The sequence below is a fragment of the Aulonocara stuartgranti genome (genome assembly GCF_965226115.1).
Source record: "Aulonocara stuartgranti genome assembly, chromosome: 3".
NCBI lineage: Eukaryota > Metazoa > Chordata > Actinopteri > Cichliformes > Cichlidae > Aulonocara > Aulonocara stuartgranti.
Window position 1 is genome coordinate 77893382 of NC_138941.1, and position 26605 is coordinate 77919986.

A 26605-nucleotide genomic window follows, 5' to 3' on the forward strand; every position below is an offset into this window, starting at 1 on the left:
CGTGTTTCTGAGTGAAAGACACTAACATGTACAGAGTTGAACTATCTGTTCAACAGTCAGAGTGTTTCTCTAACAGGAGACACTCTTTAAACTAGGGCTGCTCGATTATGGCAAAAATGATAATCACGATTATTTTCACTGACATTGAGATCTCGATTATTTGAAGATATTTATTTAACAATAACAATGTGTTGAATAATGACTTTAAAGATTGTCAAAAATAATATAAAATAGTGCAAATACTGATAACAGTGCAAATGTTTGCAATATAAAAATGAATGAAAAATGTAAACATCTGTGTTTAGTGAACGTTGCAGTGTTGCTCTGTGGTGCAGCTACGACACTGTAGCAACGTTTACACACTGTGTCTACTTGATCCACGTCTGACCCCTCAAACCCATAATGTTTCCACACCACTGAAGTTTTTTTACCTCTCTTTTCAACCAACGGCAGTCACTCTCCTCTCCAAATAACTTCGGCTTAGCTTTCCGAGCTTCCCTCGGGTCCGCTTAATTAGCGGTCCCCAACCCCCGGGCCTCGGACGTGAATCGTTTGGTACCGGGCCGCGAGAGTTGAGGCTCAGGTGTGAAATGTATAGTTTTCAGGGTTTTTATCGGTTTTCAGCGTTATTTTGTTATAATTTTTATCATTTACTCGGTTTTCCTTGGTCTTTTCACGTGTGTTAGGAATAAATTTTCTTTTTTTCGGTACCGGTACTAGTTTTATTTTGTTGTATTTATCCGCGACACCTTAAAGGTTGGTCTATGACAATATTGTCGGGCATAAACCGGTCCGTGGCGCAAAAAAGGTTGGAGACCGCTGCTCTTAATTGTTGTGACGCGTGTTCGAAATGCAGAGAGGTGCGCTCGATTTGCCACACGGAGCAGCGCGAGAGTAAAGCACGAGGGAGGGGCTAATAATCGGCTCGGTCATTTTTAATGATCGTTGAAAGCCCAGATCGTAATCGAGATTAAAATTCGATTAATTGAGCAGCCCTACTTTAAACTCAGCTCAGCACAGGGACACTGAGGAACCAAGATACCTGAATCTAAACCCAGGATAAAGAGTTTCAGTGAATGTGGTGCTAAAGGTGTGAATATGAATCAGATTGTCAGAGGAGACTCTGTAGAAGGACAGAGTGCCGGCAGGAACGTCCACATACACCGCTACTCTGTTAGAGACAGAGATGGAGGAGGAGATGGATGTTCCTCTGCTATTGTGCCAGACAGAATGAGGACCATCATCGTAGCAGATCAGGCTCCAGGACTGATCATTGTAACCAAACCAACAATCTTTACTGTCTCCTTTCCTTCTGATTCTTCTGTAACTCACTGACATATAAACCCCTCCTTTCCACTCGACCTCCCAGTAACAGCGACCAGTCAGACCATTTTTACACAGCAGCTGAGGCCAGTAATTAAATCTGTCTGGATGATCAGGATATGACTGAACCTCCTCCACATGTGCCACCTTCCTGTTGTTGTCAGACAGTTGGAGTTTTGTGTGTACTGTGTTTGCGTCGACTGTGAGTTGACAGGAATCTGATGGAGAGAACAAACACAATCCAGCTGCAGTTATTGATCATCTGTTCATTGATTGACTCCTGACATCAGAGATGTAAATGAGTGATGTGACAGTTTGAAGATGGTTGAATGTGTGCTGCTTTGTTTTCATGAATCACATTAAAAACCCACTTACATTTCCTCAGACCTGGTCTCAACCACTGGACTCCAGCAGGCTCCACCCTGAAAGAGGGGGGGGGGGGGGGGGGGTGTCAGACCAGCACAGTCTCTTTCAGCATACACAACTGGACATTACATGGCTCTCATATACATACTGTTAGACACTGATAAAGGAACAGTGCAACATTTTCACGAATACACTTATGAGGAAAACATTGAGACAACAGTTTATCCTGCCCTGGATAGGGTTACCGAGGCCCACAGCCAGAAGAGGGGACATGGGCCCATCCTCCTGCAGGCCCACCACCCGCATGAGGTGCCGTAGGGGTCGGGTGCATTGTGTGCCGGGAGACAGCCAGGAGCAGATGCCCTGGCGGACCGATCCCCGGCTACCAATATTGGCAATTGGGACATGAAATGTCACCTCTCTCGTGGGGAATGAGCCTGAGTTAGTGCATGAGGTTGAGAGGTACCGGCTAGATATAGTCGGGTTCACCTCTACGCATGGCTTGGGCTCTGGAACCAGTCTCCTGGAGAGGCGGTGGACTCTGTCTCAGTCTGGCGGGCTGGGGTGGGTATGCTACTATCCCCTCGGCTTGCTGCCTGTACATTGGGGTTCTTCCCGGTGGATGAGAGGGTTTGTTCTCTGCGCCTTAGGTTCAGGGAACAAGTCCTGATTGTCATGTGCACTTATGAAGCGTATCTGTAACCGGAAGGTCGCCGGTTCGATCCCCGGGCTCTCTGTCCTGGTCGTTGTGTCCTTGGGCAAGACACTTTACCCTACCGCCTACTGGTGTTGGCCAGAGGGGCCGATGGCGCGATATGGCAGCCTCGCTTCTGTCAGTCTGCCCCAGGGCAGGTGGTATTCCCCAAACCAAATGGTGGACACAAGAGGTGAAGGGAGCCACAAGGCTGAAGAAGGAATCCTGTCAGGCTTGGTTAACCTGTGGGACTTTGGAGGCAGTTGACAGGTACCGACAGTCAAAGTGGATTGTGGCTGAGGCAGTGGCTGAAGCAAAAATTTGGGTGTGGGAGCAGTTCGGAGAGGCCATGGAAAAAGACTTTTGGACTGCCTCAAAGAGATTCTGGTAAACTGTCAGGCGTCTACCAGTATTGTGGATAGTGTTGGTGGAGCGCTGCTGACTTCGACTGAGAAAATAGTCGGACGGTGGAAGGAATACTTGGATGACCTCCTTAATCCCACTGACACGTCTTCCAAGGAGGGAGCAGAGTCTTGGGATGAGGGGGATGACCCGCCAATTTACGGGGGCGAAGTCACTGAGGCAGTTAAACAACTCCTTGGTGGCAGAGCCCTTGGTGTGGATGATGTCCTCCCCAAGTTCATGAAGGCTCGGGATGTTGTAGGGCTGTCCTGGTTGACACGCCTCTACAATGTTGCGTGGAGATCAGGGGCAGTACCCCTGAACTGGCAGACCAGGGTGGTGGTCCCCATTTTTAAAAAGGGGGACTGGAGGGTGTGTTCCAACTACATTGGGAATCACACTCCTCAGCCTCCCTGTGAAAGTCTATACAAGGGTGCTGGAAAGGAGAGTTCGTCCGCTAGTCGAACCTCGGATACAGGAGGAACAATGCGGTTTTCGTCCTGGTTGCGGAACACTGGACCAGCTCTTTATCCTCTCAAGGACACTTGAGGGGGCATGGGAGTTTTCCCAACCAGTCTACATGTGTTTTGTGGACTTGGAGAAGGCATTCGACCGTGTCCCTCGGGGTGTCCTGTGGGAGATGCTATGGGAGTATGGGGTGTCTGGCCCATTGCTACGGGCTATTTGATCCCTATACAACCATTAAGAGCTCGGTTCACATTGCCGGCAATAATTCGGACTTGTTCCCTGTGGGGGATAAGCTCCGCCAGAGCTGCCCCTTGTCACCAATTCTGTTAATTTTTATGAACAGGATTTCTAGGCGCAGCCAAGTGGCGGAGGGCTTTCACGTAGGTGGTCTCAGAATCTCATCTCTGCTTTTTGTGGATGATGTGGTTCTGTTGGCTTCATCGGTTGATGGCCTCCAGCTCACTCTGGAACGGTTCACAGTCGTGTGTGAAGCAGTGGGAATGAGGATCAGTACCTCGAAATCCGAGGCCACAGTTCTCAGCCAGAAAAGGATGGAGTGCCCACTCTGGGTCGGGGACGAGTTCCTATCCCAAATGGAGGAGTTTAAGTATCTCGGGGTCTTGTTTGTGAGTAATGGGAGAAGGGAGCTGGAGATCGACAGACGGATTGGTGCTGCAGCCGCTGCACCAGTCCGTCGTGGTGAAGAGAGAGATGAGCGCAAAAGTGAAGCTCTCAATTTACCTGTCTGATCTACGTCCCTACTCTCACCTATGGTCACATGCTGTGGGTAGTGACCAAAAGAACAAGATCACAGATACAAGCAGTGGAAATGAGCTTCCTCTGAACAGTGGCTGGTCTCTCCCTTAGAGATAGGAGAGGGTAGGGAAGTTCAGCCATCTGGGAGGGGCTCAGAGTAGAGCTGCTTCTCCTCCACATTGAAAGGAGCCAGCTGAAGTGGTTTAGGCATCTGACAAGGATGCATCCTGGGCGCTTCCTGGGTAAGGTGTTCTGGGCATGTTCCGGAACACCTCACCCAGTGACTTTGAGGACTGGTGCCAGCAGAACTACCTCCAGATCAACACAAGAAAAACCAAGGAGCTGGTGGTAGACTTCCACAACCAAAAACATCCTCTACTTCAACCACTAAACATCCAAGGTATGGACATTTTGAGGCTGTGGTACCTTGGTGTACATCTGAACAATAAACTTGACTGGACTCACAATTTAAAAACCCTCTACAGAAGAGGGGAGATCAGGCTGTACCCGCTGTGGAGACTGAGGTCTTTCGGAGTGAAGGGCCCACTCCTGAAGACCTATGACTCTGTGGTGGCCTCAGCCATCTTTTACGGTGTGGTCTGCTAGGGCGGCAGCATCTCTACTGGTGACAGGAAGAGACTGAACAGCCTGATCCAGAGGGCCAGCTCTGTTCTAGGATGCCCTCTAGACCAAGTGGAGGTGGTGAGTAAGAATGGAGAAAGGAGAATGGTGGCTAAGATGTCATCCCTGTTGGACAACATAGCCCACCCCATACATGGGACCCTGACAGAACAGAGCAGTGCTACCCAAGATGTGGGACAGAGATGGCCGCTACCTTTACAGGGAAAGACTCAGCTGAACATTTCTATCTATTTCACAGCTTGGCTCATGTGATGAGGCACATAATTAATAATGGGTCAACGACCCTTTTTAGGGATAACCAAATTTTAAATTAAATTAAATACCTAAGTCTCTCCAAAATTTTATTTTAGAACTGAAGAAGCTTCTCATATGAAATGTCTGCAAGAAAAAGCCCAGTTGCTCTTTTCAAGCTCCTTAGATTGTCTGTAATGAGCAAGCACTTCCCTTCATTTGTGACATCTGCATGAAACAATCAGGAACTGAATGTAGGACACAGCAGATGTTTTCAACTTTTCCTCCTCTATCAGACATTCTCTCCATACCTGAGAGTGTCTAGTCTCCAATGTGGATCCTTCAGTCCAGCCAACAAACTCTGGACTGAGTCCCCTGGATGATTGTAGCTCAGGTCCAGCTCTCTCAGATGGGAGGGGTTGGAGCTCAAAGCTGAAGCCAGAGAAGTACAGCCTTCCTCTGTGATCAGACAGCCTGATAGACTATATAAACACATACAAAAAAACCAATACATTTGTTAAAACGTCACTAAAGGCTTATTTTCAATTATTTTTATGGATAAAATACCCATTCAAATTCAAATTTTATTTGTCACAAACAAATGAATGATAGTCAAATGCCAAGTCCACAAGATACATGTAGACTTGTTGGATAAATTCCATGCACCCTCAAACACCTGAAGAAAACTTTGTGAGATTTCTTGTTTTATTTGTTTAAGAAGAAATAGACAATTTCATCAAATTCTGATATGTAATATTGTAATTTTTTTTTTTTTATAGGCCAAGGAAAACCAGTCATAACAGAGAATTTACACAGTTAGTAGGTAGTGTGCAATTTAGACATTTTTTGTTTGTTTGTTTGGTGTGTGTGTCAGAACAGTTGGACAATGATGGAATGTCACACACACTGCTGTTACGGCTGCCGTCGTGGGCTGGGATTATGACATGTAAATGTGAGTGTGCAGGTGCGCCTCCAGGAGTGGTGGATCCCGAAGATGGTACACCAGGAGTATAAGATGGCGCGGTTGAGGACGGCAATCATCCATCCTCGGTTTTACCCCAACCAGCTGGGGCTGCGACATGTCCTGTGTTGCTCTGCAAGTCATGAGGAAGTTCGAGTGGATCGCCTTTTCAGTTGGGTACAGTTTTCTCATGTTTAGTTAGTCAGGGAGGGAAGTGATTGTTGTTTAGTTATGTTTTTGGGGGCTACGTAAGCAATCGCTCCTCTGAGTTAGCTTCTTTTATTGTTGTTTGCCGTTCGAGAAGCCAAGCAGGAATTCCTCCGTTTCAGCCCAGCTGATCTTGTTTTTGGACACACGGTACGCAGGCCGTTGCAATTACTTAGAGAGAAATTATTGTCCGAATCGCATCCGGTGGAGGATAATGTGTTGGATTATGTGTGTGCTTTTAAGGAACGTCTCTCTCGTGCAGTTGGCCCACGACCACTTGAGGCGAGCCCAGGGCAGTATGAAAGCACATTTTGACAAGAAATCCGTGGTTCGGAATTTTGCCCCGGGGGAGAAGGTGCTGGTTTTGCTTCCAGTGACTGTGTCTAGCATTCGAGCTCAATTTTCTGGTCCTTATGAGGTGGATCGGAAAATAAGTGATACTAACTATGTCATTAAAACGCCTGATCGGAAGCGAAAGTTGCAAGTGTGTCATGTTAATATGCTCAAATGTTATGTGTCCAAAGAGCTCGCCACCGGTGATGTAATTTGCTCTGGGCACCACAGAGTACCACCCACAAGACGATGGTTTGATGGAAAAAAGTGGCTGTATACTGGGGGCTCGGAGATTGGAATTGCAAGATGTTGGCCACTTTGGAGTCCTCCCGCTCTCATTTGCCACCCCCTGCTCATAGGGATGTCCTTGCGTTAGTGAAAGCTCATCAACCTTTGTTTTCTGACTACCGTAGGCAAACATCTGTCCTGTGTCACGACATCACGGTGGAAACTGACAGGAGGATAAAACAGCACGCTTATCGTGTAAACACCACAAAGTGGAGCTTGATGCAGTAGAAGTTGAATATCTCATTGAGCATGGCCTTGCTATTTCCAGTCATGACGCGTGGAGCTCGCCTTGTATTCTGGTAGCAATAGCGGACAATATTTCCAGAAAGTGAATGCGGTTACCAAACCAGACTCGTTTACGCTCCCGCGGACGGAAGATTGCCTCGATCGTGTTGGTTCTGCTCAGTATGTTACAAAGCTGGACCTATTAAAGGGGTACTGGCAGGTTCCATTAACACCTAGGGCTTTGGAGATCTCTGCGTTTGTAACGCCCGATCACTTCCTCCAATATACAGTGATGCCTTTCGGGTTACGTAATGTGCCCGCAACGTTTCAACGTTTCAATGCGGCAGGTGCTGTGTGGAGTGTCTAAGTGCGAGGCATACTTGGACGACGTGGTTGTCTATTTTACCTTGTGGCCTGAACATCTTGCAACACTTTCTGAGGTGTTTGGGCGGTTCAACGATGCCTCCCTCACGCTCAACCTTTCTAAATGTGAGTTCGGGAAGGCTACTATTACCTATTTGGGCAAGCAAGTGGGACAAGGGCAGGTATGGCCCGTGACTGAAAAAGTTCAGGCCGTTGTGGACTTTCCAGTGTCACAAACTCGGCACACGTTGCGTCGCTTTCTGGGCATGGTTCTATCGGGGGTTCTGTAAAAACTTTTGTTTTGATTCAGGGGAACACATTTTTTCCCTTGTAGTTTTGGCATTGGCTACGGTCCACGGTAGCCTGTGTTACTGTTCTTATAAATAAATAAAAACACCCGGTAACCAGATAACATATCGTCTCTGTCTTCTGTCGGAGGGATGTTAAAATATGTTATATAGTTTTGTCTGGCTTGATCGCAAATGGTGTTCTATGACTTTTGATGGTTATAACCCTTTATACTTTTTATATATGAAATTTCTGCACAAATTTTGGTCCTATTGAAATGAATATGAAACTACAGTCCATCTAGTGGTATGAATGGCAAACTACAGTCATGGTGCGTTTGGCTTCCTCTAGTGAAAGAAAGGTAAACTATACTCAATAGCAGTACATTTTTGCTCTAGTTAATATTAGCGGCTAAAGTTTTAAATGATTTCTTAAACATGTTGGTGATTTAATGCTAAAAAATAAAAATAAAAAACATTGTTTTTAAGTGTTTTTTGTGAGATTTTAGGTTGTGTTAAGGCAGTACGTCAAAATGAAAAAAACAAAGAAACTGCCAATTTAAACGTGAGGTTGTGTTAAATAGAATGCCAACAAACGAGACATTTTCTTTTAATGTAAAAGAATAGAAAGGTCACATTACAGTTAGTGAAAAATAGCCAGTTACACTTTTGATTTCTGAAGGGTAAATGACTGCTTGACTGTCTGAGTTCTAACCTGAGAGTTTCCAGTGTACAATATGGACTCTCCAGTCCTGCAGACAGAAGTTTCGCTCCCAAATCTCGCAGATCATTGTTACTCAGGTCCAGCTCCATCAGACTAGAGGACAGGGAGGTCAGAATTGAGGACAGAGCCTCACAGCTTCTCTCTGAGAGGTTGCAGCCACTTAGTCTGAAACAATTATTATTGAAAATAGTTTTATTGTTTCATGTAGACAAGAGAAATACACTTCATACAGGGAGTGCAGAATCATTAGGCAAATGAGTATTTTGTCCACATCATCCTCTTCATGCATGTTGTCTTACTCCAAGCTGTATAGGCTCGAAAGCCTACTACCAATTAAGCATATTAGGTGATGTGCATCTCTGTAATGAGAAGGGGTGTGGTCTAATGACATCAACACCCTATATCAGGTGTGCATAATTATTAGGCAACGTCCTTTCCTTTGGCAAAATGGGTCAAAAGAAGCACTTGACAGGCTCAGAAAAGTCAAAAATAGTGAGATATCTTGCAGAGGGATGCAGCAGTCTCAAAATCGCAAAGCTTCTGAAGCGTGATCATCGAACAATCAAGCGTTTCATTCAAAATAGTCAACAGGGTCGCAAGAAGCGTGTGGAAAAACCAAGGCGCAAAATAACTGCCCATGAACTGAGAAAAGTCAAGCGTGCAGCTGCCAAGATGCCACTTGCCACCAGTTTGGCCATATTTCAGAGCTGCAACATCACTGGAGTGCCCAAGAGCACAAGGTGTGCAATACTCAGAGACTGAATGTCAGAAATGTATATTTGTGAATGTGGAGATGTTATATTGGTTTCACTGGTAAAAATAAATAATTGAAATGGGTTAGAGCTGGGCAATATGAGATTTTTTCATATCACGATATGTTTTTTTCATTTCAGACGATAACGATATCTATCACGATATAAGCCAAATAACTATATTTGTAAGATTTAAATGTGCCGTTGCTCACAAGTAAAATGTGAAATAATCAGCAGCTTGTTTTTATTTAAATATTTATTTCCCATAATAAGTTCAACAGGGTAGATGTACTTCAGGAACATGAGACTTTTTCAGATAAATAAAGGCAAATATTGCAAACTACACAAAAGGCAGCCGCTAAAGCGTTTAAGTTTCAAAATAGAACAAACAAAACAGACTAAATTGTCAATTCCACTTAGAAACAAAATATTAATTCTAAAAATAAATCTTAGTTTGTTTTACAGAAGAACAGACAAAAATGACTAACTTTTGTCAATATCAAATAAACTGAGAACTAAAAGGAAATTCTCAATCTCTCCTTGTTGTATAGCTGAGCTTTTCAAACAGTTTTAACAGTTACTTTAGTCTGACAAAAGCCAAATGACGAATTAGCGCTTCCAGTCAGAGACTGAGGCTACGTCCACACGTACACGGGTGTTTTTGAAAACGGAGATTTTCCGTTTTCGTTTTAAAAAATAATCCCGTCCACACATAAAGGCAGAAATGAAGGAAAACGCTGCTATGAACATGCCAAAGCAGCAGGTGGCGCTAGATTCCTAACCGTGCAGAAATGTTGGCCAATCAGAAGTCTAGAAGTGGAAAAAGTAAACAAAGCTGGGGCATAGAAGCAGAACCGAGTCGTATGTGTGGACGGACAGTAACTGTGTGTATATGTAAGCATTTAAACACTGCAGAGAGTAGAATTAACAGTATTGTAGAAATTCATTTCACCGAAACAATAACGTGGCGCACAGTGTGACGCATGCACCAGTTTATTGTATTTCCAGACTTGCTTTCGGCACATTTACAGTGCACGCTACTCTGTTTTTGTCAGACTTGAAATAGCCGAAATACCTTCACCCTACGGAGCTTCTATGGCTCTTCCGTTCGACAATCTCTCCGGCATTATTGGAACCATCATCTGGTTTTTCTTCGGTCACGCTCGGTTGATTTTTCTAGTCGGCACACTCATTTCCTCCATTACCCGCTGGCTGCTTCCCAAACAAATATACGTGCAGCTTGCCACTTGTGCTGTACGTAACAAGTCACGTGACGTGACGCTGCGGCTGTGATTGGTTCGGCTCTGCGCTACTTAATTTGGATTGGCTGACCTTTTTTTTTTTTTTTTTTTTTTAAAGAGGACAAGAGTGGCGAGGTCTATCGCGATAGCTTAATTTCTCTATCGAGTAAAAGTTATATCGCGATACATATCGTTATCGTTCTATCGCCCAGCTCTAAAATGGGTATATATTTGTTTTTGTTAAGTTGCCTAATAATTCTGCACAGTAATCGTCACCTGCACACACAGATATCCCCCTAAAATAGCTAAAACTAAAAACAAACTAAAAACTACTTCCAAAAACATTCAGCTTTGATATTAATGAGTTTTTTGGGTTCATTGAGAACATGGTTGTTGTTCAATAATAAAATTATTCCTCAAAAATACAACTTGCCTAATAATTCTGCACTCCCTGTATCATTTTGTTACAAAAGTCTTTAAAATGAGTACATATTTACTTACAGAGCTTTGTTGGAGATGTTGACCACTGGCAGCAGCCTCAGAAAAGCCTCCTCTGAAGCAGAATATTTCTTCAGGTCAAACACATCCAGATCTTTTTCTGATGACAGTAAGATGAAGACCAGAGCTGACCACTGAGCAGGAGACAGTTTGTCTGTGGAGAGACTTCCTGAACTCAGGGACTGTTGGATCTCCTCCACTAGAGAACGATCATTCAGTTCATTCAGACAGTGGAACAGACTGATACTTTGCTCTACAGACAGACTGTCATTGATCTTCTTCTTAATGTACTGGACAGTTTCCTGATTGTTCTGTGAACTATTTCCTGTCTTTGTCAGCAAACCTTGTAGGAGAGTCTGATTGGTCTGCAGTGAAAGACCAAGGAGGAAGCGGACGAGCAAGTCCAGGTGTCCATTTGGACTCTGTAAGGCCTTGTCCACAGAACTCTGGTAGAAGTGTGTCTCTGCAGATTCTCTTGTTTCACGTGTCTGGGAGGTTGTTTGCTGTTCTTCCAGCAGATTGACTCCAGAGTTGATGAAGGTCAGATGGACATGAAGAGCAGCCAGAAACTCCTGCACACTCAGATGGATGAAGGAGAACAGTCTTTTCTGGTACAGTCCACTCTCCTCTTTAAAGATCTGTGTGAACACTCCTGAGTACACTGAGGCTGCTCTGATATCGATGCCACACTCTGTCAGGTCTGATTCATAGAAGATCAGGTTTCCTTTCTGCAGCTGTTCAAAAGCCAGTTTCCCCAGAGACTCAATCATCTTCCTGGTCTCTGGACTCCAGTGTGGATCTGTCTCAGCTCCTCCATCATATTTGACCTTCTTCACTTTGGCCTGAACCACGAGGAAGTGGATGTACATCTCAGTCACGGTCTTGGGCAGCTGTCCTCCCTCTCTGGTTTCCAGCACATCCTCCAGAACTGTAGCAGTGATCCAGCAGAAGACTGGGATGTGGCACATGATGTGGAGGCTTCGTGATGTCTTAATGTGGGAGATGATCCTGCTTGCCTCCTTCTTATCTCTGAATCTCTTCCTGAAGTACTCCTCTTTCTGTGGGTCAGCAAACCCTCTGATTTCTGTCACCATACCAACACACTCTGGAGGGATCTGATTGGCTGCTGCAGGTCTTGTGGTTATCCAGACGCGAGCGGAGGGAAGCAGCTTGCCCCTGATGAGGTTTATCAGCAGCACATCTACTGAGGTGGACTTTCTAGGGTCAGTTATAATTGTAGTTTTGTGGAAATCCAGAGGAAGTCGACACTCATCCAGACCATCAAAGATGAACACAACCTGGAAGTCTTCAAAGCTGCAGATTTCTGCTTCTTTGGTTTCAGTAAAGAAGCGATGAACAAGTCCCACCAAGCTGAACTTTTCCTCTTTCAGCACATTCAGCTCTCTGAAAGTGAATGGAAATATGAACTGGATGTCCTGGTTGGCTTTGTCTTCAGCCCAGTCCAGGGTGTATTTCTGTGTTAAGACTGTTTTCCCAATGCCAGCCACTCCCTTTGTCAGCACTGTTCTGATTGGTTCATCTCTTCCAGGTGAGCCTTTAAAGATGTCTTCTTGTCTGATTGTTGTCTCTGGTCTGTCTGGTTTCCTGAAGGCCATTTCAATCTGTCTGACCTCATGTTCATCATTGACCTCTGCAGTCCCTCCCTCTGTGATGTAGAGCTCTGTGTAGATGTGATTCAGAAGGGTTGGGTTTCCTGCTTTAGCGATGCCCTCAAACACACACTGGAACTTCTTCTTTAGTGTAGATTTAAGTTTACACTCACTCCAATAGACGTCTCTATTAGAAGTTCCTAAAAGAAAGAATAATTCAATTCAATTTTATTTATATAGCGCCAAATCACAACAACATTCGCATCATTGTACAGCAGAATAGACAACAAATATCAGTCCAGAATTTTTATATTTATGTTTGACTATCACTTTAGGGTTAGACATTAGTAAACAACCTGTTCAACCAGCAGCTTAAATCTTTATAGAAATCCTCTTACTCTTGTGCAGAAGGTCAGCTAGTTCATCCTGCTTCATTCTCCTTAAAAAGTCCAATGTGATCTTCACAAATGCCTCTCTGCTGCTATTCCTCTGCTCCTCGTCCTCACCCACTTTCTCTTCAACCGTTCTCTGACCTTCAGGCAAGTATTTCAGATAATCTGGACTGACAACTTTTTGAATCTTCTTCAGTTCATTCTTCACAAAAGTGATGATGTTGTCCTGCAGTAGCTGGAATAGAGTATTGTGTCAATTAATATGTTACATTACAACCTCAACTGGTGGTGCAGTGGAAGAAGAGAGGAACAATGAACAGAGGGAGACCAGGAACAACAGACAGAAATAGCCAGGAGATATGAAGGTGTTGTCATAATCATATTTCTGTTGCAGTCCACAGCATATTTTGATTCTGGAAACAGAGTGAATATTGCTACATCATGGTAATTGTAGTCAGTATGTTCAAGGGAGGTTGTTAAATTGGAATGTTTAAAAAAAGAAGCAAAAAAATAAATCAAATTCTGAGATCAGATAACTCAACTTTGCATTGTTTAGAGTGGAATAAATGCTATAATAATATGATAAATTACTTTTTCTAAAGTTTTCCAATCATTTATCCAGCTTACATAGTTTATTAGACACTACCATGACAGCCAAAAATTAAAGGACCTGTCTGTAGCAATATGTGTCAAGGTGGTCATGGGTATAGATAAAATTACAAACACATCTTTTTGACCAGCCCAGCTGCTAAAGCTCATTGTTTATTTGAAACAGTGTTTAGTTGTGCTTCTAACTTGTCTTATCTTTCAATTAATACTACGAAAAACTAATACTTGCAATATGTTTGAAGTATAAATAGCCGTTCTTTTTGAGAAATGACTGAATAGAATAGATGTTGAACATGTACAGACCATAAATATGGAGTCCAGCTGTGTTTGATGCTGCTGGGTAGACTGACTTCTGGGAACCTCTGAGCTCTGCTGGCCCACTCTGTGGAGGAATCATGAAGAATTAGTTCAACACAGGAGAAAGATCAATATTTGAAAATGCTGAGTTTTGGCTCTCAGAAAACACCATCTTAATGCTGCTGGCAAAAACAAGAAAAAGAAAAAAAGAAGAGAAATGGAAAAGGAAAAAAAACAGCTTACACCACTAAATACCTGGAGCTCTTACAAGAATAAAGACTGGTAAATCTTTTGTAATATTTCCAATGGTCTAATTATCTTAACTGTAATGACACAGATGACATGTGTCATTAGTGTTTTCAAACCTGCCAAGATTAAGGCACAGAGTTAGCCATCCATACCTGACTCCTTGGAAACTACATAACTCTCTGTGTAGTTTCTCAGTCATCCAGGTCATGGAGCTTGCAAGACAGTGATTGTAATAGCAGTCTAGCGAGGAAGGAGCGGTTAGCAGGTCCAGCGGCCATGTGGTGTGGAACTTGAAGCCAGTCAGTTAAATCAATCAACAGACCCATACTTAAGTGTCAATATCAGGCGAGCGTTTCAGGCTAAGGGAACCATGTATAATTGTCAGAGGCCATAAGAAGATCATTTGTAACCTTCACTAAAGCTGTTTCTGTGCTGTGATGAGCTCTGAAACCTGACTGAAACTCTTCAAATAAACCATTCCTCTGCAGATGATCTGTTAGCTGTTTGACAACTACTCTTTCAAGGATGTTTGACATGAAAGGAAGGTTGGAGATTGGCTTATAATTAGCTAAGACTGCTGGGTCTAGAGATGCTTTTTGAGTAAAGGTTTAACTACAGCCAGATTGAAGGCCTGTGGTACATAGCCAATTATTAGTGATAGGTTGATCATATTTAAGATTGAAGCATTAAGAGATTAGAGATTACTCTTATTTTTCATAAGTGCACAAATCGTACTCCAGAATAGATTATTTTTTGCTTGATTCTAAATTTATGTCTAAAGTTGTATGCTCAACTTATCATAACATATTGTTCTCGGATCACTCTCCAACCTCTTTAGTCCTGGACTTCTGTGGTACGAAACAACAGGGTTACTGGCGTTTTCACCCGTCACTCCTGTGTGAGACATCCTTTTGCCAATTTATGACAACTAAAATATCAGATTTCTTGGAAGCTAATGATAAACGTTTCTGATTCGATTTTATGGGAAACATTTAAAGTGGTAATGCGAGGAGAAATTATTTCTTTTGAATCTTCGTTAAAAAAAAAGAACGCCGGAAACGCCTGTTCGAAATAGAAGCTGAATTAACACAGTTAGAACAGGACCACAAGGCCTCCTCTTGTCCCTCTTTTTTTCCAAGACATCATTAAAAGGAAGTTTGAGTATAACACAATTTTATCTAGTCAAGTAACAGATCAGCTATTTAGGATCAGACAGAAGCATTTTCAGTTTGGAGATAAGCCCCATAAGCTTCTTTCTCGGCAGCTAAGAGGCCTACAGGCCAGTAGGGCTATACACAAAATTTAATCAAGATCAGGCGAAATTTTAATTAGCCCTAAAGCTATTAATGAGCCATTTAGAGAATATTATGAAGAGCTCTATATGTCGAAATCATGGGGCAATATTACTGATTGGTTAGGGAAGCTGGATCTCCCGAAAATGAATGACGTTGCACGAGAGGCTTTAAACTCAGATATTACTATTGAAGAAGTTTCGAAAGCTATTAAGTAATTCCCCAATGGAAAGTCCCGAGGCCCAGATGGGTTTGGCATTGAACTGTATAAAAAATACTCTGAAAAGCTGGCCCCGCTTTTATTGAGAATGTTTAAGCATTCTTTCCATACTCAAAGATTTCCCCGTACGCTATATGAAGCTAATATTTCTTTGTTATTGAAAGAAGGAAAGGATGAAACAGAATGTCCCTCTTATCGACCTATTGCTTTGTTGAATTTGGATATGAAAATTTTCACTAAAATTTTGGCAAACAGATTAAATGGACATGTTGGATGAATTATCCATCCGGATCAAACTGGGTTTGTCCCCCAGAGGTTTTTCTTCTTTAATGTTCAAATGTTGATGAACACTATGTATCATAGGCACTAGGGAGCTTCCAAGATCGCAGTACTGAGCTTAGATGCTGAAAAGGCGTTTGACCAGGTCGAGTGGGCCTATATGCTTCGGTACTGGAGAAGTTTGGTTTAGGCGAACAGTTTATATCATGGGTTGATATGATATATAGACATCCCTCTTCTTCCATTCTTATTAACCAAGATAGATCAGCGCCTTTTCTTTTTTTACACCACGGGACACGACAAGGCTGCCCTTTGAGCCCTTTGCTCTTCGCAATTTCTATTGAACCTCTTGCAGTAGCCATTAGGAATGAGCCCTCTATTGACCCTGTCCGATTGGGGAATATCAAGCACTACATTTCTTTATATGCGGATGATGTTGTTTTGTTCTTGTCAAATCCTGAGCAATCTGTTCCTGTACTTTTAGATGTGGTGAGGTCGTTTGGGGAAATCTCAGGTTATACAATTAATTGGCAGAAGAGTGAGTTTGTGGCTTTAACTGCAATTTTGAAAGTTTTGCCTTTTAAAATTACAGACAGATTGAAATACTTGGGTGTTATTTTGCCTAAGGTTCCTAAATCGATGTTTAAGTTGAATTATCTTAAACAAGTTGAAAAATTGAAAAAGGACATTGAGAAATGGAGGGCTCTACCTATTCCCATGGTAGGTCGCATTAACGTAATTAAAATGGTTTCCCTTCCTAAATTTCTATATTTATTTTTAAATTTACCTATTTTTTTGAATAAGCAATTTTTTAAAGTGATCGACTCAGTAGTATTACCATTTGTTTGGGGCTTTAAAACTCACAGAATATCAAAAGTTCATCTATGTACTGTAAGTCTAAACTTAAGGGTGGATTTGCTCTGCCACTGTTTCAGTTTTATTATTGGGCTGCAAATGCTAGAACTCTTGTTTACTGGCAGGAAGGTACAAAAAGGTCATGTCTGCCGATACCGCACCTTGGGTGGTCATAGAGAGTGGTGGGGTTGAGAATAGTTCCCTCCCTGCTCTTCTTTTTTCATCCTCTAATCCACGAACCAAGGTCAATAATTTTATAGTTTCGAACTGCGTTAAAATCTTTAGTCAGAACAAAAAAGGTTGTGCTCTACCAGATACTTCGATCCATACTCCAATATATTGTAATCATGCATTTCCACCCTCATGTTTAGACGCCTCTTTTGAGGTCTGGACACAGAAAGGTATTATTACTGTCAAAGACTTATTTATTGACAGGCAGTTTGCATCATTTACCCAGTTGCAGAACAAGTTCTCTCTCCCCGCATCACATTTCTTTCATTATTTACAGATAAGAAACTATGTTCGTCAGAGTACTCTTAATTTTCCATCTCTTCCGGAAGAGGGGTCAATTTTTACACTCTTCTGAGCTCCCCGGATTCTAAAAAGTTGGTTTCTGGTTTTGTGAAAGCTTTTTCTGAGTATTTAAATTTTGAATCTGACTTTTTGAAGATGGCATGGGAGGAGGAGCTTGGTTTGCAAATAGGAGATGAGGTGTGGGAGAGGAGTCTGTGTAGGATCCATTCTTGCTCTATAAATGTAAGGCATCAGTTAATTCAATTCAAAGTGCTTCACAGACTTCATTATTCAAAAACTAAACTGCACAGGATTTGTGATATATGATCGTTGTAAACTTGGAGAAGGCTCTCTCACTCATTTATTTTGGACTTGTCCCAAATTGCTTAACTATTGGTTGGACATTTTAAAATATTTTTCTGGTATTTATAATTGCACATTAGAGCCGGACCCAATAATTGCATTGTTTGGAACTTCCTCTTCCCTTTTACACCTCAGCCCTGCTGCACAAACTGCAGTTTTGTTCGGAATGGTAATTGCTAAGAAAAATATCTTGACTCTCTGGAAGTCGGATATTGTACCTCAATTCAAAATGTGGCAAACAGAACTGAGTGCTCTACTACATATGGAGAGAATTAGGTACACATTAGCGGACAAACTTAGTAATTTCTTTGATGTGTGGCAGCCATTTTTAGACCATGTATTAAAGCAAAGTCCTGTTTGATCAATCACCAATAACTCGGCCTACCACCTTAGTGTTTTATTTCTGTTTATTGCCAGTTGAAGTAATTTTGAATAATTTACAATAGTAATTTTACTAGTAATACTACTTCAACTGATGTTGAAGTAGTATTTTTGTCGTTGCAGTGTAATATTTTGTCTTATTTGTGTGTTTTAGCCCTTGTTGTTATGTTGTCTGTTTTTTGTTTTTTTTGTGTCTTTCTTTTTTCCTTATATCAAAACATCTCAATAAACATACTTACAAAAAAAGATTGAAGCATTAATTAATGGCAGGACTTCTTTGAGCAGTTTTGTAGGAATGGGGTCTAAAAGACACGTTGATGGTTTGGAGGAAGTAATTATTGAAGTTAACTCAGAAAGATCAATTGGAGAAAAAGAGTCTAACTTAACATCAATGGTACTAAGAGTAGCTGTAGATAATATTACATCTGTGGGATGATTATTGGTAATTTTTTCTCTAATGATAAAAATTTTATTTGTGAAGAAGTTCATGAAGTCATTACTGGTTAACGTTAAAGGGATGGTTGGCTCAAAAGAGCTCTGACTGTTTGTCAGCCTGGCTACAGAGCTGAAGAGAAACCTGGGGTTGTTCTTATTTTCTTCAATCAGTGATGAATAGTAAGATGTTCTGGCTTTGCGGAGGGCTTTCTTATAAAGCAGCAAACTATTTCTCCAGGCTAAATGATGATCCTCTCGATTTGTGACACGCCATTTCCTCTCCAGATTACGAGTCATCTGCTTTAGGGTACGTGTTTGAGAATTATACCACGGAGTCAGGTACTTCTGATTAGAGACCTTAGTTTTCACAGGAGCTACAGTATCCAGTGTTAAACATAGAGAGGAGGCAAAGTTATTAACAAGATAATCGACCTCTGTTGGGGTAGCGTTCGGGTAGCTGCTCTGCTCTGTGTTGGTACAGGGCATTGAAGATGATAACAGTGGGTGGATTATATTCTTAAACTTAGTTACAGCCCTTTCAGAAAGACATCTACTTTGATAAAGTCTACTCTCCACCGCTGTGTAATCGATTATTGTAAAAGTAAATGTTATCAGGAAATGATCAGACAGGAGAGGGTTTTCAGGAAACACTGTTAAATGTTCAGGTTCGATGCCATATGTTAAAACAAGATCTAGAGTGTGATTAAAGTGGTGGGTGGGTTCTTTTACATTTTGAGATACTTCAATTGAGTCTAATGAAAAAATTATATGCCATGTTGAGGCTGTCATTTTTAGCATCTACATGGATGTTAAAATCACCCACAATAATTACTTTATCTGAGCTGAGCACTAAATCAGATAAAAGGTCTGAGAAATCAGACAGAAACTCTGTGTAAGGTTTATACATAGGCTGGTGTGAAAAATTGCTGCCACACCGCCCCCTCGGCCTGTGATTTGAGGTTTCCAGTTCCAGGTCACTGTTCGTGTGGTCGAATGGCCGGTCAGCTGAGCAGTTTTGCATTCTTTTCTAACTTTAATGCTCTTTCCATTGTTGTTTTTCGCCGTCTACTCTGTACATTTCGTATTCTTTCCTTTTTCTCATTTTTGTGGACTTGTTTCTGACACTTCGACATGACCCCAAGGCTCACCTACACCAGAGAGTCCCTCATTCAGCTGCAGCTGCAGCTGCAGCCCAGGCTCCGGCATTTCCGCTCTGCTCCTACAGACTATTTTCGCGAGGAAATACTCTTGGACACAGAAATCAAAAAACTCACAAAAACAAGGTAACCAGGAGGGGATTAAAGAAGAAGGGGTGAGAGCCAGACTCAAGAGGGAGACACACAAACAACGAGCACTCCTGTCCATTAACCTAATGTGTGTTCTCTCTGCAACAAGCTGGACGAGCTGCAAGCCTGCGTCAACCACTTGCATGAGTGATGACGACAGCACGCTGCACATTGATGGCTTTTCACTACCTCTTCATCTGGACGGAGACCATGAACGCACCATAAGCAACATGGCGGCGGCATGTCTGCATGTAAACAGCAGCTGGTGCTCTACAGTCATTGTGAGGGAGAAGCTGTGCACTACAGACATCAAGCTTCTGGCTGTTTCCCTGTTCCCAACTCTGGATAGTCATATTTTGGAGGGGGGGGGGTTAATAAATTTGTCCATATTTCTAGAAACGAGAGCTGCTCCATCCAAAGGATGGGATGAATGACATCTCTCTTAAAAAGACCAGGTTTCCTCCAGAAAGTCTCCCAATTATCTAAGAAGCCCACATCGTTTTTTGGACACAACTCAGACAGCCAGCAGTTTAAGAAGAAAATGTGGCTAAACATGTCACTCCTGGTCTGATTTTGGAGGGGACCAAAGAAAACTACAGAGTCCGACATAGTTACACACGATTCAATATTGATTTTAGTGACCTCCGATTGGCGTAACCGGGTGTCATTACTGCCGACGTGAATTATAATTTTACTGAATTTACGTTTACAGTTTGCCAGCAGTTTTAAATTTCCTTCAATGTCGCCTGCTCTGGCCCCTGGAAGATAATTGACTATGGTTGCCGGTGTCTCTAGCTTCACATGTCTGAGAACAGAATCACCAATTACCAGAGTTTGAGCCCCGGCGGGTGTGTCGCCGAGTGGGGAAAAACAGTTAGACACATGAACGGGTTGGTGGTGTACCTGGGGCTTCTGTTTAGGACTATGCTTCCTCCTCACCGTGACCCAGCCGCCCTCTTTCCCCAGCTGCTTGGGGTCTGCCGGGGAACAGGTAGCGGGGCCTACGCCATCTTCGGCTGCACAGGGGCCTGCTACAGGGGCCTGGCTAGCTACGGGTGTATCGGGGGGGAACCAAGTCTCCAATTCAGTAATCCTGGCCTCCAGAGCTGCAAATATGCTACATTTGTTACAAGTATCATTACTGCTAAAGGAGGCCGAGGAGTAACTAAACATCTGACACAATGAGCAAGAAAGTGCAGGAGGAACTGGTGAAGAAGCCGTGGTGCTAACGAGTCGGCTACGAGCTAAGCTAAGCTAATGAAACAGTAGAGACACAGTGAGTGAATACTTTGGCTGTAAATTATTTGCCAAGTCCGTTAACTATTGCACCTCCTCTCTATATGCTGACGAGACCCACCACAGTCGTGTCATCGGAAAACTTGATGATGTAGTTTGAACCGTGCATTGCTGCACAGTTGTGAGTCAGCTGAGTGAACGGCAGTGGGCTGAGCTGAGCCCTTAGGGGCTCCATTGCTCAGTGTGGTGGTGTTGGAAATGCTGTTACCGATCTGGACTGTCTGAGGCCTCTCCATCAGAAAGTCTAGGATCCAGTTACGGTAGGTGTTCAGACCCAGCAGGCTCAGTTTTCCAATCAGGTGCTGAGGAACGACTGTGTTGAATGCTGAACTGAAGTTTATGAACAGCATTCACACATGTGTCCTTATTGTCCAAGTGGCTGAGAGCAAAATGTAGGGTGGTGGCAATGGCCTCGTCTGTTGACCAGTTTGGGCAATAGGCAAACTGCAATGAGTCCAATATGGTGGTAGCAGGGCCTTAATATGCCTCATAATGAACCACTCGATGCACTTGACCATGATGGGTGTGTGTGCAACAGAAACACCTCCTAGAACATCCATTCTGTACATTCTGATTGCTGTGTTTTTTGAAACAGTCCAACACACACCGCTTCACATATGAACATAGAAATGTGTGTGAAAAAGAGCTGAGCTGACATTAAACATGATGGAGATTTATTCACAAACACTGAGTCACAGCAACATTTACACACACATTACCTCTCTGCAGGAGGACACGTGCCTGATTTAAAATTAATGACTTTATTTCACTGTGTTTCTTCACAAAGCAAATATTTCATTCTGTTGTGGCATTTTATTTCCAGTAATTCATGCAGTATTAAAATTTGTAATGTGAAGGTTCCTCAGCCGGATCCCAAACAACTACATTAACCACTTTGGAGAAGACCAAATTTTTTTTTTAATATGTTTTACTTCTGGTTTGCTTAAGGCGATTTTCAGTTGTTTAGAACCCAAAGGCTTGTTTTTAAGAGACAGTTTAAAGGGGATTGAGGGAATGACGTGTTTGCACTGCAGTTTATATCCAACAACATCAAGCAGTTAAATCAAAGAGTTCACAGCTCACCTCACTGCAGCAGACAGAGGCTGGACTTTAAAATCAATAATGTCAGCTTTAGACCGGTCACTCTTTAAGGAGACAGAGCTGGGTCCAGGTTCATGTTTGCATTTAGTTCCCCGTTGGTTCCTGTGAATAATGATGGAGCAGTGAAGTGTTTGCACTACAGTTTATGTCCAACAACATCAAGCAGTTAAATCAAAGAGTTCATGTTACTAACAGCTCACCTCTCTGCAGCAGACACAGGCTGGACTTTAAAATCAATAATGTCAGCTTTAGACCGGTCACTCTTTAAGGAGACAGAGCTGGGTCCAGGTTCATGTTTGCATTTAGTTCCTCGTTTATTCCTGTGAATAATGATGGAGCAGTGATGTGAGTGCTGAGCTGTGATATGGAGAAGAGTCATGGACAGTTAGAGATGGTCATCTCACCTCTGAGCTTTGGTCTGGCTCTCATGTTCCCCACACAGAGTACTTTTAGAGGGAGGGGCTCCCTCCTCTCTGTCCTCACACTGATCCATGCTGCTCAGCTCACACACACTTTATACCTGCAGAGGAAACACAAATCATTCATGTGCACATCAACTGAAATCCTCCTTTCATCATGTGTGCCGGGGGGGGGGGGGGGGGGGGTGCCCTGAGTGCTCACCTCCTCCTTTTTCCTTTTATATGAAAGAACTTTCTCGTGGGAAATTCAGACCTACCAGCTTTAGTGGCTACATATACTGATGTCTGAAAGTGTTTTAAATTATCCTTAAAGTCTGGCCTTTCCACTGAGTTTGGTTCTATAAACAGAATCTATGATGACACCATCTCCTCCACCTGATGCTGTGGAGATTCAGAGAAATAAATCTAGCATAAGAAAAGAGACGATAGAAAAAAGAAACTGATCTTATCTTTTGTTATTGGATTTCTCTGTTTGGGAAATATTCCACTCATTCCACTTAACCTGGGTAGTGAATTCAATCAGGGCTTTTTTTATCAAGTCCTAGAGACACTAACATGAAAACATGTTGAGCAGCTCTCTGACTTGAAGAACACGCTTTAGCGTCTTTTGAATTTTTGTGTGTTTGATGTTGATGGTGTGTGAGCAAACTTTTAACAGTTATTTCAGTTAACTTAAGTCAAAAATGATGTTAGCCTTCATATAGATGTGATCTCCCTTTGGACCTCAAAGCTGAGCCTCACATGTTTTTGGTCCTGGGATTTTGATACAGCAAAGCAAAACTGTCAGAGTTTAAATACTCATGCTTGAAGATGAGGAATCATATGCAGACATTAGATACAGAAGGACTTATAATGTGGAGGGAGCTGCTTATTGGGGTTAAACCCAAGAAAAAAGAACACAAGCAGCTCCCTCCTCTATGTGACATCATACTCATGAGGAGGGAAACAAGCTTTTTTTATGATGTTGGGTGCTTTAGCCAAGGATACTTCATAAAAGTTCAAACAAACAAAACTAGTAACCCCATGCAGCACAGCTGACCTTTGTAAGTATCAACAATAACAACATGCTATTTAACAGAGCCATATAAAGACTAACATACATCAGTAGTTTATTTGATTTGCACCCTAATTCACTGATCGGGCTGTGGTCGACTCAATTGTCACGTGGTGTGAGCAGAATCATCTGCAGCTCAACGTGGCAAAGACCAAGGAACTGATCGTGGACTTCAGGAAGACCAGGAAACACTTGACCCCTGTTTCAATCCAGGGGGTCAGTGTTGACATTGTGGAGGACTATAAATACCTTGGAGTACACATTGACAATAAACTGGACTGGGCTAAAAACACCACAGCACTTTACAGGAAGGGCCAGAGTCGTCTCTATTTTTTGAGGCGACTGAGGTCCTTCAACATCTGCCAGAAAATGCTGAGGATTTTCTACGAGTCTGTGGTGGCCAGTGCGATCCTCTATGCTGTTGCATGCTGGGGGAGCAGGCTGAGGGTCGCAGATGCCAACAGACTCAATAAACTGATCCGTAAGGCCAGCAATGTTATGGGGATGGAGCTGGACACCCTCAAGGTGGTGTCGGAGAGGCGGATGCTGTCCAAGATAAAGACAATGTTGGATAACACCTCCCACCCACTCCATGACATGTTGGTCAGCCACAGGAGCTCGTTCAGTGAGAGACTGAGATTACCGAAAAGCACCACTGAATGACACAGGAAATCATTCCTGCCTGTGGCCATCTCCCTGTACAACGCATCCACTTAACACACTGTTTGCTGCTACAACTACACATGTTTCTTTTCCAGCTATTTATTTATGAGTGACTTATGTATGTATGTATGTATATATATGTATATATTGTACTATTCTTAGTTAGCGTATTGTCTGTCTTGTCTTAATGTTGGTTTAAAATGGAGCACTGTAACAAAAAATAATTTCCCCCAGGGATCAATAAAGTATTCTGATTCTGATCTGATTTATGTTATGTAAATAGAAATGTCCCACTTCCTGTTATAATGCTAAAGAAGGAAACAAAGCAAACTTAGTTTCTTCAAACGCACACCAACTACAGGCTCCACGCCACACCCGGACACTAAACACGGACACACAGGTGAGCTGCTTCCTGGAAGGAGGCGGGTTTAAACCTGAAGCTCAGCTCAGGAGGGTTGGAGCAGAGCCAACAGTTGATGTCTCCACTTTCTTCTTCTTCTTTTTTGAAGAACAAGTTTAATCTATACCTAACACACATGTAAACAAAATATTCGTTTATGATGTCCGCTCTCCGTCTGCTGCTGTCCCTGCGAATAAAAAGTCCGGTCGAGCTCAGGCAACATTCAGCGTGTTTTATCTGATCACACACACTTAGAGAAAATGGCGGACACACACTCGTTGAAAAACATTACACACTGACTTTAATGGAGAGACCGGAAATAAAAACACACAGTTTGTTGTGTGACGAAATCAAACGTGAGCTGAACAAACAGTAAAGTTCCTAAACACAAACTGTTAAAGGAGGAAACAAAGCAAACTTACAGTTTCTTCACACCAACAACAAGCTCCACTCCACGAAGCTCAGGAAAGTGAAAGTAAACTTTGAGCAGGAGGGAAACACTCAGAGAGGCGTTTGAGGACACTCACGAGCATCGAAACACTGTGTGCTGCGTTCAGATGCACCTCAGAAACTCCCATATTGTTGGCAGGTCGTGATTTATTTCTGCCAGTTTTCCTGTTTGAAACACAAACATCCGTCCCCACTTTGTTGTTCTTCATCCTGCAGCGTTTGAATATTTCAGCACTGAACTGATGTTCGTTCAAAGCTCATTTCAACCTGTTGAAGTCATGAATGAAAGTGCAGACTGAGAGTGGATCACATGATGTTTAAGGTGTGTCATGTGACATGTTCAGTATTGTCACACGTGTCTAGATTGTCCCTGATATCATAACTGCTCAAACACTGATGATTATATTTGAAGAATTATTACTGATGGCAGCAAAGTTTGAATGGAGCTCTCTGTCTGTGCTGATTTGTCGCCCTCTGGAGGTCAAAGCACAAACTGCATGATGTCACTGTAACCACCACAGTGACAGGAAGTGTTTTTATGACTGAAACACTGAAATGATGCTAACGGCTGTCGTTAGGCTCACTGACAGCAGTGCTGATGTGTTCATGTCCAACACTGGCTCAGATCAGACTCCTTCATCCTTCTCCAGCGTGAGGCCGCCCTCAGACCCACAGGAGCTCTGACCTTTGACCTCCTGACCCTATCCACTTCAGTCTCTTTGCATCTTTAAATGCAAATCCAACGAGACTGTAGCCGAACAAAAGAGGCTGGAAGCTGTTATATGAATGATGATCATAGCAGAGTTCCTGTTTCCAGCTCAGACGTGTTAAACGCTGCTGCTGTGCTACATTTGTCATTTCCTGCTTCCATGTCAAAGTGCTGAACTCATCTGATCATTTTAATGCAGTAAAGCAGGAGCTGTAAGTCTGACATTTATTTACTGTCATCACAAACACACACAGCTGGATTAGCACCCAGACAAAGGTCTGAAAAGATGAAAATCAGCGTCTGATTTCTATTATATATCCTTTTTATGTGGATGCACTTTTCTATCTGTCAGTGCTGAAGCTGACGTCACTGATCACATGACTCTGAGGGATGTTTCCAGCTCCTCGCTGAATCTGAGCCATGAAGATTTAAGGCTCAGCTCTGAAGGCAAAGCAGGTCTGAGCCTGTGTTAGCAAGCTGTACCTAATAAAGTGGCAGCAAGGACTCAGTCAGTAATGATCAGAGCCAGCAGGGGGCAGCACAGAGAGGCGAGGCGCTGTCAGAGAAGCAGGCTGACATCAGACTGGTCATATTCCATCATCTATACTGAAATAATCATCAAACACATGCAGAGCAGAAACATGTGGAAACATCTGGAGCTCAGTCTCAGTTTGACTCCTCAGAGGTTTACCTCAGTCCTGCTCCTCTGCTTCCTGTTTACAGCTGACATCATGCTGTGTACTGAGAGTCATGTGGTCAAAGCAAGGCCCTGGTACTCTGACAGAGAGCTAGCACAGTCATCCTAATGTGTGACATCACTTCTAACCAGAGAGCATTCAGCTTTCACAGCAGCCAACATCCTGTCACACTGAGCATGTGCAAACACAGCAGCCAACATCCTGTCACACTGAGCATGTGCAAACACAGCAGCCAACATCCTGTCACACTGAGCATGTGCAAACACAGCAGCC

General features: G+C 42.9%; 1 protein-coding gene across 1 annotated transcript; it reads right to left on the reverse strand.

Annotated features, from left to right (window-relative positions):
* Window positions 1–637: 637 nt before the first annotated feature.
* LOC309703481 (NLR family CARD domain-containing protein 3-like) lies at window positions 638–24966 on the reverse strand. Its single transcript, XM_082528338.1, has 11 exons — window positions 24898–24966; window positions 22344–22459; window positions 22140–22259; window positions 21922–22041; window positions 13676–13754; window positions 12770–12998; window positions 10765–12571; window positions 8262–8435; window positions 5194–5364; window positions 1699–1745; window positions 638–1541 (listed from the first exon to the last, which is right to left on the reverse strand). The coding sequence occupies exons 2-11, from the start codon at window positions 22430–22432 to the stop codon at window positions 1012–1014; spliced, it is 3366 nt and encodes a 1121-aa protein (XP_082384464.1). The 5' UTR covers window positions 22433–22459; window positions 24898–24966; the 3' UTR covers window positions 638–1011.
* Window positions 24967–26605: the final 1639 nt, after the last annotated feature.

Bases quoted from the DNA above. Each gene is read 5' to 3' on its own strand.
- LOC309703481 (XM_082528338.1), bottom strand. From the start codon at position 22,432: ATGGATCAGTGTGAGGACAGAGAGGAGGGAGCCCCTCCCTCTAAAAGT. The intron at 8,436-10,764 runs GTAAGTAAATAT...TAATTGTTTCAG, and splicing joins AACATCTCCAACAAAGCTCT to ACTAAGTGGCTGCAACCTCT. The intron at 1,542-1,698 runs GTAAGTGGGTTT...TCTCTCCATCAG, and splicing joins GAGACCAGGTCTGAGGAAAT to ATTCCTGTCAACTCACAGTC.